At 44.6% G+C, this 11,481-nt stretch overlaps 1 protein-coding gene across 4 annotated transcripts in view; it reads right to left on the reverse strand.

Moving 5' to 3' along the window:
• Positions 1-11,481, reverse strand: part of PSD3 (pleckstrin and Sec7 domain containing 3) — a 682,522-nt gene that overhangs the window by 531,591 nt on the left and 139,450 nt on the right. For all 4 annotated transcript variants that reach the window (XM_074384015.1, XM_074384005.1, XM_074384009.1 and 1 more), the window contains exons 4-5: positions 7,778-7,874; positions 5,165-6,038 (exon numbers count right to left, since the gene is read on the reverse strand). In XM_074384015.1, coding sequence (XP_074240116.1) covers positions 5,165-5,917 — 753 coding nt within the window. In that variant the 5' untranslated portion in view covers positions 5,918-6,038; positions 7,778-7,874. The remainder of the gene's footprint in view (positions 1-5,164; positions 6,039-7,777; positions 7,875-11,481) is intronic.

Below are 11,481 nucleotides of genomic sequence, written 5' to 3' on the forward strand. Positions count from 1 at the left end.
TGTTTGTACTTCCAGGAGAATTGCACCTATACAATGATCCACAGGACTCGTGTGTGTGAAGGGTGAAGGATGGGGTAAGGAAGAAAAAGAGCCAGAGGAGGTTGTCATGGGAACACCAAGGCGAATCACAAGAGGAAAAAGGATTGAAACCCATTCTGCTATCTCAGGCTTTATTTATTTAAGTAATAAATCAAGACATCTGTGTCAAAACCAATGTAGCATAAAATGAACTAAAGATAAGCTTTTCAATCCAATCAATACTGCCTCCTAAATACCAGAATCTTTTAAAATGGGTGTTTTACTGTGCATTTATTCCATATTTCTGTTAAAATTACCATATGAGCATTTGTGGATGCTCTTTCTTTGTTCTAGCTTCTTTTATAAAATTCTAAATGACTCACCAAGTAGAATTAATTTAAAGAGAGAATTATCTAGATTATTATTTTATGAGAAAAACAATTTCTAAACTTAGACCTGAAAAGTCAAACAGGCTTGAGTAATGAAATGTTTACCCTTAATGAGGTAAATGACTGCTTCCTGGTGGTTAAGTAGACCAGGGAGTCAATGTTCAATTCATAGAAGGGAATTTTATTTAACTAGAACTGTTATAGGACAGACAGTTTGCAATACTGGTCCAAAATTCTGTGGTGGGAATTGGTGTTACTGCTCAAGGAAAGCACTGAGTCTTCCATATCTGTGAGTGTCTTGCTCCCCATGGAAATCCCAGTTTTCCCTAAGAAAGGTAAGCCCACTCTGTACGTAAGTTTCCTGAAGTCATTGACAAAATAATGAATCTTTACAGATAAGCTGAGATAGATGAAATTAACTTTTTCTTTTGAGATGGAGTCTAGCTCTGTCACTCAGGTTGGAGTGCAGTGGCGTGGTATCGGCTCACTGCAAACTCTACCTCCAGGGTTCAAACGATTCTCCTGCCTCAGCTTCCCTAGTAGCTGGGATTACAAGTGCCTGCCACCATGCCTGGCTAATTTTTATACTGTTTTATATTTTTAGTAGAAACAGGGTTTCACCATGTTGGCCAGGCTGACCTTGAACTCCGGACCTCCAATGATTCGCCAGCCTCAGCCTCCCAAAGTGCTGGGATTATAGGTGTGAGCCATCACACCTGGCCAAAATAAATTGTTTTAATACCTTTCTTTCCTTAAAGAGTTTCATTACCTTTCTGGATTCACAGATGCATAGGTATTACAGAATTTTTGAGGTGGAAAGACCTCCAGTTGAAAACAAGAGAAGCTAGCTTTGTTCAGTGACTTATCAGAGGCCACAGAGCTAGTTTGTCAGCAAAACCAGAGTTTCTTAGCCATCTTGTAAATTAAACAAAAAACTTTCTACCCAAAATGTAATGTACTTTCCAGATGTACATTTCAGACATTAGTTTGATTTTTAAGGAATAACAATCCAAGACAATGAGTTAACACGATATTTCCTAGTCTGCTAGACAGTGTCTGCATGTAAGACAACAGACCTTCACTGCATTTCCATTGATTAGATAAATGAATGTTATCCCAACCCCTGTCTCCCTCTCACTCGAACCCCTTGCTGGCTCCTTCTCTGTCATGCTCATCTCCTCTCCCTCTTCTAAACCCTGAACACTCTTCTTACAAGCTAGTGATCAAAACTCAAAAAGTAGATTGGTTTCGAGGATCGATGGTGGGGGAGGAAGGGAAAAAGGAAGACTAAAATAGAGCAGTCAGTGAAATTTTTGTACAGTCTGTAAAAATGAAGGACATTAAAAAAACATATTTACTACTAATTTTCTAATGCTGTTTATATACCAAAAGTCACTGCTACTTTAAGACATCAAATATGTAAAATATGAAGATGTAGTAAAAAAAATTTAACATGTGGAAATACCTTGAAATGATTATAGAGAAAGCTTTTTTTCTTCCTCTCTTTTGAGTTGGGTCTGTTTTCCTTGTCTTCTTATCTGTGGCCCCAAGCTCAAATCAAATGGGAACAGTTCCCTGGGTTCCCACAGAGGGGCAGCAGCACATGGGGCAGGCTCTGGCCCTGGTGCAAAGAATGTTCTCCGATTCACACTGACAGACTTAACACAAGAATGTTAGAGCCCTCTGTTGGCACCACCCTGAGAGGAGACTCCACGTCCCCGACACCCAGACCTTCCCTGCTTCTAGAAAGCTGGCTGGACTCATTGGCACAAGGTTAGGTCATCAGACCTAAAGTCCTAAGGGTCTTTCTCCCACCCTCTCCACCAGAGGAATTAGGAGTGCAGTGTAGACCACCAGGTCTCAGGAAGTACAGAATTACTTCCAAGGAAATCTTGCCAGCTGGAAAGATAGTGAAAGAAGCCAGAGAGAGCCCTGGCCTCGGGGTAGACAACTTGAGGGCTGGGTTCAAGCTGCCTTGTCCTAGTCTCATGGAGTTCCTTACCATCCACAAGTATCTGTCCCTTCACCAGTGAAGTGGGGGTGATCATAACATACATGCTTGCAGAATTTTGAGCTTTTTTTCATAAGAGGAAACAGTGCAGTGGAAGCTGTCCAGGTCATAGACTGCTCTGACTGTTTTTACTAAAGCCTGGTCGTAGAATAAACTAAAAACCATGTGATCTGTTCTTCACTCCTTATAATACTCAGAAAGACGCAAGCCAACAGTTTTTACTCTGGAACCTGTGATGTTTCAACACTGAGAGAATAAATTGAGCCATTTTGAATCCTGCAAAGCAGCAAGTTTACTCTTCAGATCCAGGATTTTCTCCTCAGAAAGTTGACACTAGGACCTCAACTCTACAGTACACATGTCAGAATGGCGTTTCCTTCCCTGTAACCAACACTTCACTTTAATAAATATAACTGAGCACATTTTCCATAAGTTAATTGACTGAAAGTTTCCACTGTGGAGGATTAAGGGTGTTAGCATCCACAGTGGTCTAGAAGATACTATATTTTAATCAGCTTTTTGATACTTTGCTACAACTCATACAGCTGCATTCCAGAACATGGAAGGATTGAGTAATTCTCACACACTCATCTTTCAAATCTAGATAGCACCTTAATCTATCCAGGGCTGGACAGCTGGAAAAACGATTTCTGTCAATTGTGCTGCTTTGTGTAACACCCAACCCTGGGCAGGGGTTCCCTGGTTAGAGATAGCCATACAGCACCCACAGGATCTGAGGGTGCTAATTTCACAACTCCCTTCTCTCTCTGTGGCACAGGGAATGACACTGACTGACCAGCAAGGTCAAGAGTAGGTTTTTGTAGCCCCATACCTTCACCAGATTCTGGGTCACGTGCTACCCCACACCTCTGACTCCACGGCTTCCCTGGTCCTACCTGGTATCCCATTGATTTGGCTTCTCCTCTTCTCTCCGTTATAACTACTGAGGGCGCCTTTCACTTCAGTCCACAAATCTCTCTTGCAGCTATGAAGCAGGGGAGGTCATCAGTGTTTTCAAGATGTAATAACTGAGCCTCAGAGAGCTCTGGCGGCTTGCTCTGACCAAGGACTTGGACTTGGGTCTTCTAACTTTTTAGCTAGGAATCCTGCAACCTTTAACTTAGATGGAGCAGATACCAGGCTCATTTACAGAGGGGTCTGAAGAAGGTAGACAAGGGTGAGGTCCACACACTTGGATCAATTCCCAAAGTGTCTCTCCCCCAAGAAATGGCAACAGCTCTGAGGCTTCAGCTTATCTGCCAAAGGCAGGAGGGAAGAGTGAGAAAAGATGGAACTTTCAAGTCATCGGGCTGGCTTTGAAGTACACAAACCATGTGTGACCCCACCTACAGAGTCACACATGGTTTGTGTACTGGGCTCTGACGCAGGGGTTTGTCATTCCTCCTAAATCCTGGTAGGAAATAAGAGAGCAGGAATTAGGATGGAATGTAAACTATTTCTTAAGGAAGCATGCTAACATCTCTTTCTCCAAGAGCGCTACTCTGGAGAGAACTTTCTTCCTGATTCTTAACTGTGGCTAGGCAGGCCCTTGGTAAATAGAGAAAAGGGAAGGAAGGGTGTTCAGATGAAGTGGCACCCCCTCCAAGCCCATGGCAGGTCCCTGCCATATGCTGTGAATTTCATTCATTTCTTCTGTGACTTCCCTGAGATTCCCCTCCATGCTGACCCTCAACACTCCAATGACCCGCCCTTCCTTCCATCTCATCCCACCACCCTTCACACACCTCCTCACCTCCACCCTCACGATCACACACATGCAAAGGAGAGCAGGATGTCCACACTGCTGAGAAAAGAAAGCCGGATGCAGAATTTTCAGTGTTGTCCTCCCATTTGGAGAACAGTGCACCTGAGCCAGGTGGAGAAGGTGGGCTGCAGGCACCAGCACAACAGGAAGGCTGGGCCAGAAGTATGGAGTGTGAGGTGCTAACAAGGGCAGGCCAGGCCAGGATCAGAGGCAGAGCCCATAGAGCTGGAAAAGACCCTGGAGGCCACACAGGGCTGCCTTCCCCTTCCTGATGGGGAATGGAGGCTCCTGTCCCAGCATGCATATCCATTTGGTGGTGGTGGTCTAGGTGTGTTGGGGAGATGGGGTGTAGATGTGAACCCTAGAAAATCAGGTGTTCACAGATGATAGTAGGGTGTGGCTGAGTTCCAAGGCTGTGCTCTGGTTCTGGAAACTTCCACAGCTCCCTGGAACCTCCCCAATTGTTCCCAGTGCCCATTCTGGAGAACAGGCTTTGCTTGTGCCTTTGTCTTTCTGCAAGGGTGGGGAGGATGTTTGCCCAGTCCTGTCTCCATCTCCTCATCTGAAACTGCAGCTGTGGCACTCATTCCTTAGAGTAGTTAAGAGGACTAACGGGATGTAAGAAAATGCCTAGTATATCACGGAGCCCAGTAAATGTCTGGGTACCTCCTTTGTCCTTCCTTCTCGTGTTCCCCTATAAAGTATGCCTGACTTTTTCTTCTCCCATCTCTGGCAGAAATCTCGGGCCACAGTTGGTCCTTGCCTCCTTCCAAACAAAATGTTTCCGGTGGCCTGGAAGGTGGGAGAGGACAGAGCCAAGGCCAGGCCTGGGAGGGCTACGGCCCGTGGGTACCTCTGCTGTCGAGGTGTGGCCCATCCAAGCAGAGGAGAGAAGCAACGCCAGAAAGTGGGGACCAGGGTGGCATGTCTGCCCCCTGGCTCCCTTTCTTCTGGTAGGATTCAGGCCGCATGAGTTCTTACCTTGAGAGGCAGAGTGGCAGGTGGAGCTGGGCAGCTCTTGCTGATGTGCACAGCTGGACAGTACCTGTAGAGCCGTGCCCTCGTCGCCTGCACCGTGGTACCTGTGTCCTCCTTACAGCTCCTGGGGAGTATCTGGCAGGTCTCAGCACTTCTCCTCAGCATAGTCCTTCCCCCTCCCTCTGCAACGTGGACCAGGACAGCCTGCGGAGGGGAGCATCCCAAGGCATCCCTGCATTGGGGATCCATGCCCCACAGGTCCTGGGTAGCGGAAGTGATCAGCCCATGCTTCCAGCCCATGGAGGGACTGCTGCTTCCATTGCTCATGACGGGAGCTGGGCTAGGAAACCTCCATGCCAGGGGCTGTAGCCAGCTCAGTTTCTTAGAGGCAGGGGCCTGGCGATGCCTATGATGTGGGGGTCTGCAAACACCACCCCTGCTTACGTCCGGACCCTGGGATATTTTCCTCCCTTCCTTCTTTTCCTTTGGAGCACAGCAAGTGAAAGCAGCTGGTTTCTTCGTCTCAGGGCCTGCCTTCTGCAGCAGCCTCAAAGGAGGGGCAGTTGAGCTCTGTGTGCGTCTGAGGTCCCAGCCTGCCAAGAAGTCTGTCCTGGGACTTGGGAAACTGTGTCCCTCCTCCAGGCCCCCTGGGGTTGCCGCTGGAGACGGGGTGGGGAGAGCGCAGGCTGGAGGAGCCTGCAGCTGGATGAAGAGGAAGGAAGTTTTCATCTGCTGTTGCTGAAGCTGTCCAGCCATTTCCTTCAGGGGGGGTCAGGCTGGTCCCTGCCAGGGTGGAGTTTCAGACCTCAGTGCCCAGGGATGCGAACAGCAGCAGCTGTGAGCAGACGTGACTCAGCCCCATGGTTCCACTGACAGCCTGAGGAAGGAAACGACATGTCTTCAGCACCCAGGGGAGTCTTTAAAATAGGGGGGATCAGATAATGATCTTGGCCATGGAGCTGGACTCTGCGCTCTTGCCACAGAATCACAAAAATATATTAGTGGAGAATAATCTACAAGTGAAGGGTGACAGTGAGGACAGTAAAGACAACCCCTCTCACTTTTGCTTTTGTTGAGACGGAGTCTGGCTCTGTCATTCAGGCTGGAGTGCAGTGACGTGATCTCGGCTCACTGCAACCTCTGCCTCCAGGCCTCAAGCAATTCTGCCTCAGCCTCCCACCGAGTAGCTGGATTACAGGCACTCGCCACCATGCCCAGTTAATTTTTGTGTTTTTTAGTAGAGATGGGGTTTTGCCATGTTGGCCAGGCTGGTCTTGAACTGCTGACCTCAGATGATCCATTTGCTCCACCCTAGCCTCCCAAAGTGCTGGGATTACAGGCGGGAGCCACTCACCAGGCGGCCAGTCCCCTCTCACCTTTGTGTGTCTAAATGGAATCGCTTTTTCTTCACTGCCCACTTCCTTCTATTTGAAATGAAAACACTATTTGTTTCATAGTTTAATCCCAAATTCTGAGTTAGCTATTCTTGTTATTTGGTGACTTCCCTGTGAGACACTGGTTTATTAATGAAGCCTCCAATAAACTTTGAAGTGTAATTTTAATCTACTTTGTTTGCATTAGTTTTACTAAATACTTTTAAGGCCTCTAGGATAAAGCGTACAACAAATAGTTGTAAGCAACTTTAATGTTTTCATGAATTTGCACTTTAAATCCTGTGGTCATTTATGGATTCTCTAGGAGAGGTTTCCCATCAAAATACTCAGTGTTATGCCTTGAATATATCCCCTCCAAAATTCAGGTGTTGCCAACGTCATAGTATTAAGAAGTGGGGCCTGTCAGAGGTAACTGGATCATGAAGGTGCCTTCCTTTATGAATGGGATTAAGACCCTTATAAAAGAAGCTCCACACAGCTGTTGATCAGTAGGCTGCCCTTCTGTCTTCCAACCAGTGAAGACACAGTATTCTCCCCTCCAGAGGACACAGTCCTTACCAGACAACCAAACCTGCTGATTCCTTGATCTTGGACTTCCTGGTCCCCAGAACTGTGAGAAACTAGATTTATCTTCTTTATAAATTACTCAGTCTATGGTATTTTGTTAGAGCAGCATAAAAGAAACTTGGTATTACCCAACCCCCAAAATGAAAAGAAAGCAATATTTTGTTTTAGCTGTGCAGAAGATACTTACAAAGAAAGAAAGAGAGAGAGATAAGAAGGAAAGAAGGAAGAAAAGATGGATGGAAGGAAGGAAGGAGAGAGGAAGGGAGGGAAGAAAGGAAAGGAGGAAGGGAGGGAGGGAGGGAGGGAAGGAAGGAAGAAAGGAAAGAAAGAAAGAGAAAGAAGGAAAGAAAGAAAGGAAGAAAAAGAAAAAAATTAAGAAAAAAGAAGAAGATAGAAGAGAGAAAGAATAAATAACATTAAAAAAAAAAAAACTCTAGGTAACAAATCAATCTGGAAGGGTTTTTGTTGTTGTTTCTAAAAAATAATTTAGCCCATCCTAATTAGAGGAAGGAAAAAAAAATCTAACCTTTTAACTTGTGAGAATATGGCAGTGCTTTTGAAAAATGTAGATCACTTCTTTCTAGCAAATTATCACAGGTAATTGAAAAGTATAACAAATAAAAAATGAGCCAAAAGGAAGAAGAAAAGAAATCACCTGAAAACTCAGTTGAGTTTTCCCATTCAGAATGTTTCTGTAGACTCAGTAGCTCTCAGAGGCAAAGGAACCTTTTTGAGTCATGTTGACCTTGTACCTGAGGAGGAAACAAGGCAGGTGTGAGAAAGCTCTAGTTTTCATCAATGTGAAATAACTTGACTAAAAGGGAACCAGGTAATCATCCTCCAAAACAAATTAAGCATGTGGTCTAGAACTTCCCTGCTCTGCATGCAGCTTGTGTCAAGCCTGGGTGAATTGTCCCTCCCTGACTCCTCAGCATACCCGCACATGGGCAGCCCCCCTGGAGCATCAAGGGCCATGGGCCCTGGCTGACCATGGCTGGCCAGGCTGAATCTTTGGAAATTCTCAGGATGCCTAGTTGCAGTCTTATGATGGTTTTACTTGTTAAACATCTTCACACAGTTTTTTCATCCAAGATTAAGGAGGTTTTGCCCACATTTCCAGGTAGCTGGCAAGTGACTCAATCTACATCTCATTTAGAAATGTGTTCGAATCAGTTTAGGCCAGGCACAAGCTGCTATGATCCTTTTTATCACAAATACCAGTATAGAGAAAATTTTGACAAAACCATATTATGTCCAAGTATAATTGTATGTTGATCACATTACATTGATTTTCATAAAAATTTTACATGTGATCTCTAGTCCTCTATATGTAATTTTTACACTCTCCTAAACAAGAACTTGTTTGAACATTGTAATCACTCAACAAACAGTACTGTGTGTTTACTGATTAACTGCCAATAACATTGGAAGCTATGTCTTCATATGGAACAAGAATTTGGGTGAGAAGAAACATCATTTTGTTTTAGCTTTAGAAGGTGCTAACCATGAGGTCAGGTATTTTGCACAGTGTATTTCATTCAAGACACAGCACAGTCCTGTGAAGAAGGTGGCATCCTTTCTACATTGCAACAAAGGAACGTGAGGCTCAGGGAAGGCACAACTGCCCCAAGTAGGCAGGGGCTTTAAAAAGCTGTCAGATGAGAAGTTTCACTTCAACTCCTTCACCTATTTCCATTTCAAACATCCAACTTCTACATCAAATAAAGTAAAGTACCAAGGAAACCATGGTGGTGCTGGTAGCGTGTCCAGGGAACTTCTCTCTTCTTTTTATTTCCAAGCTTACCACAGAGGAGATTACTGCCTGATACTTCATTTTTAGGTTGTACAGGCAGAAACAGGAGAAGGGTGAAGAAATGATGATGACCCTTGAGAGCTGATAGGAGGGCTGACTTGGAGGATTCATGTAAGACATTTCCTTGGGACACCCTTAAGTATTAGGGGCACATTTAGGGGATGAGAGTTCTGCATGAGATGGGGGAGGAAGTGCCAGAGAAACATGAGTTAACAGCAGAGTGATTTGAGAGCAAAGACTTTGGTGCCTGACAGACATCTCAGCCCTATTTCCACTGTGTGGCTGTGTGACCTTAGTCAAGTGTGTTAGTCTGTTCTCAAGCTGCTGATAAAGACATAACAGAGACTGAATAATTTATAAAGGAAAGAGGTTTAATTGATTCACAGTTCCACAAGGCTGGGGAGACCTCAGGAAACTTACAATCATGGCAGAAAGAGAAGGAAACACGTACTTCTTCACATGGTGGTAGGAAGGAGAAGTGCCAAGGGAAGAGGAAAAAAGCCTTGTATAAAACCATCGATCTCAGGAGAATTCACTCAATATCACAAGAACAGCATGGAGATAACTGCCCCCATGACTCAGTTACTTCACACTTTTTTTTTTTTTTTTTTTTTTAAATGAAAATCCAATTTATTCAGCTCCCAGGCGAGGTTCCATGGTCCCGGGGAAAAGGGCCAGGGAAATCTCGCCAACTTCCTGGGCTGTGGGGGTTTTATGGCTAGGAGGAAGGAGCAACAGCTGGGTGCTCTAATTGACTCCAGGGGAGCGGGATTGAGATGGGCTGGGCCGCTATTGGTTGGCTGGTTGTTGGGCGGGTTTTTCCAGTGGGAGAGCTGGCATCAGCTGGAGCCTTCCAGGGGAGCCATTCCGACCCTTTGGATGATATAGGACGCTGCTTCTTTCTGGCTACTTCCTGCTGAATAGGGGTGGAGTATGGGAGAAGGGTCAGTTGGCTGGTGCCTTGGTTGGGAGTCAGACATAGGGGTGAAATAGCATCTGGTTTACAGCCACCCTGGAAATTTCCCTCGTGTGGGCCTGTAAAAACCTTGTAACAGAGCGTTCCCTGGTCCAGCTTCCGGTGGAGGAGTCAGTTTCCCCCAGGAGGGGTCCTTTCCATGACACATGGGGATTACAGGAACTACAATTCAAGATGAGATTTGGGTGGGGACATAGCCAAACCATATCAACAAGTTACTTAGCCTTTTTGACAATCAGGTCCTTTTCTCTAAGATGAAGTAAAAGTAACTATGTTCCTTTTTAATAATAGCCATCTGACTCATGTGAGGTGGTATCTTATCATGGCTTTGATTTGCATTTCTCTAATGATCGGTGATGTTGAGCTTTTTTCATATAATTGTTGGCCACATGTGTGTCTTCTTTTGAAAAGTGTCTGTTCATATACTAACACCAGAACAGAAAACCAAACACTGTATGCTCGCTTGTAAGTAGAAGCTAAGTGATGAGAACACATGGACATAGAGGGGAACAACACACACTGGGGCCTGTTGGAGAGTGGAGAGTGAGAGGAGGGAGAGGATCAGGAAAAGTAACTATTGTGTATAGGCTTAATACCTGGGTGACAAAATAATCTGTACAACAAACCCCCAGGACAAAAATTCACCTATATGACAAACTGCACATATACTCCTGAACTTAAAACACAAGTTAAAAAAAAATAGCTCCTTCCAAGGGCTGGTGTGAAGATTAAGTGTAGGCGCAAAAGGTTTACTTAGCATAATGCCTGCCACCTAATTGGTTCTGTATAATAAATGTTAATTGCTTCTAGAATTTAGACCCATATGTTATCCTGGAGAAAACTGGCTCACCCAACAGAACAATTTGAGTTGTTTCATGAAATATATAATTTTTAAACCTGCAACAGGTAATTACATGCATGTTTTTATGCTTCCTGTCTGATAGGAAAGCACCTAAGAGCTGATGAATTAACTGGGATGTGGGATGGTCAGTAATGGATTTGGGGTCAGGGGATATGGGTTTGAGTTCTGGAGTAAACAGTCATTAGCTGTGACTCACAGCAAGTTTGAACCTCAGTGGACATTCTTTTAACACAACAAAGTCTGCCCTTCCTACCTTATGGAATTGTTTTGCAGGTCAAATGAGATAATCTACATAGGAATACTTTGTAAACACAAAACTGACATAAGGTCACATATATGGCATTTTGGCCAGTGATGGGTGGTCCCATAAGATTATAATGGACCATAGGAAAAATTCCTATCATCTAGTGACGTTGTCGCTGTTGTAATGTCACAGCACAGTGCATCACTAACATGTTTGTGGTGATGTTGGTATAAACAAACCACTGTGCTGCCAGGTGTATAAAATTGTACATGCCATTGCACATGCCATTATGTACAGCATGTAATACTTGATAATGAACAACTATGTTGCTGGTTTATGTATTTACTATTTTATCATTATTTTAGAGTATACTCCTTCCACCTATAAAAATAGTTGGCCAGTCATGGTGGCTTACACCTGTAATCTAAGCACTTTGAGAGGCCAAGGTGGGCAGATTATTTGAG

The sequence above is a fragment of the Saimiri boliviensis genome, chromosome 13 (assembly GCF_048565385.1).
Source record: "Saimiri boliviensis isolate mSaiBol1 chromosome 13, mSaiBol1.pri, whole genome shotgun sequence".
NCBI classification, from domain to species: Eukaryota; Metazoa; Chordata; class Mammalia; order Primates; family Cebidae; genus Saimiri; species Saimiri boliviensis.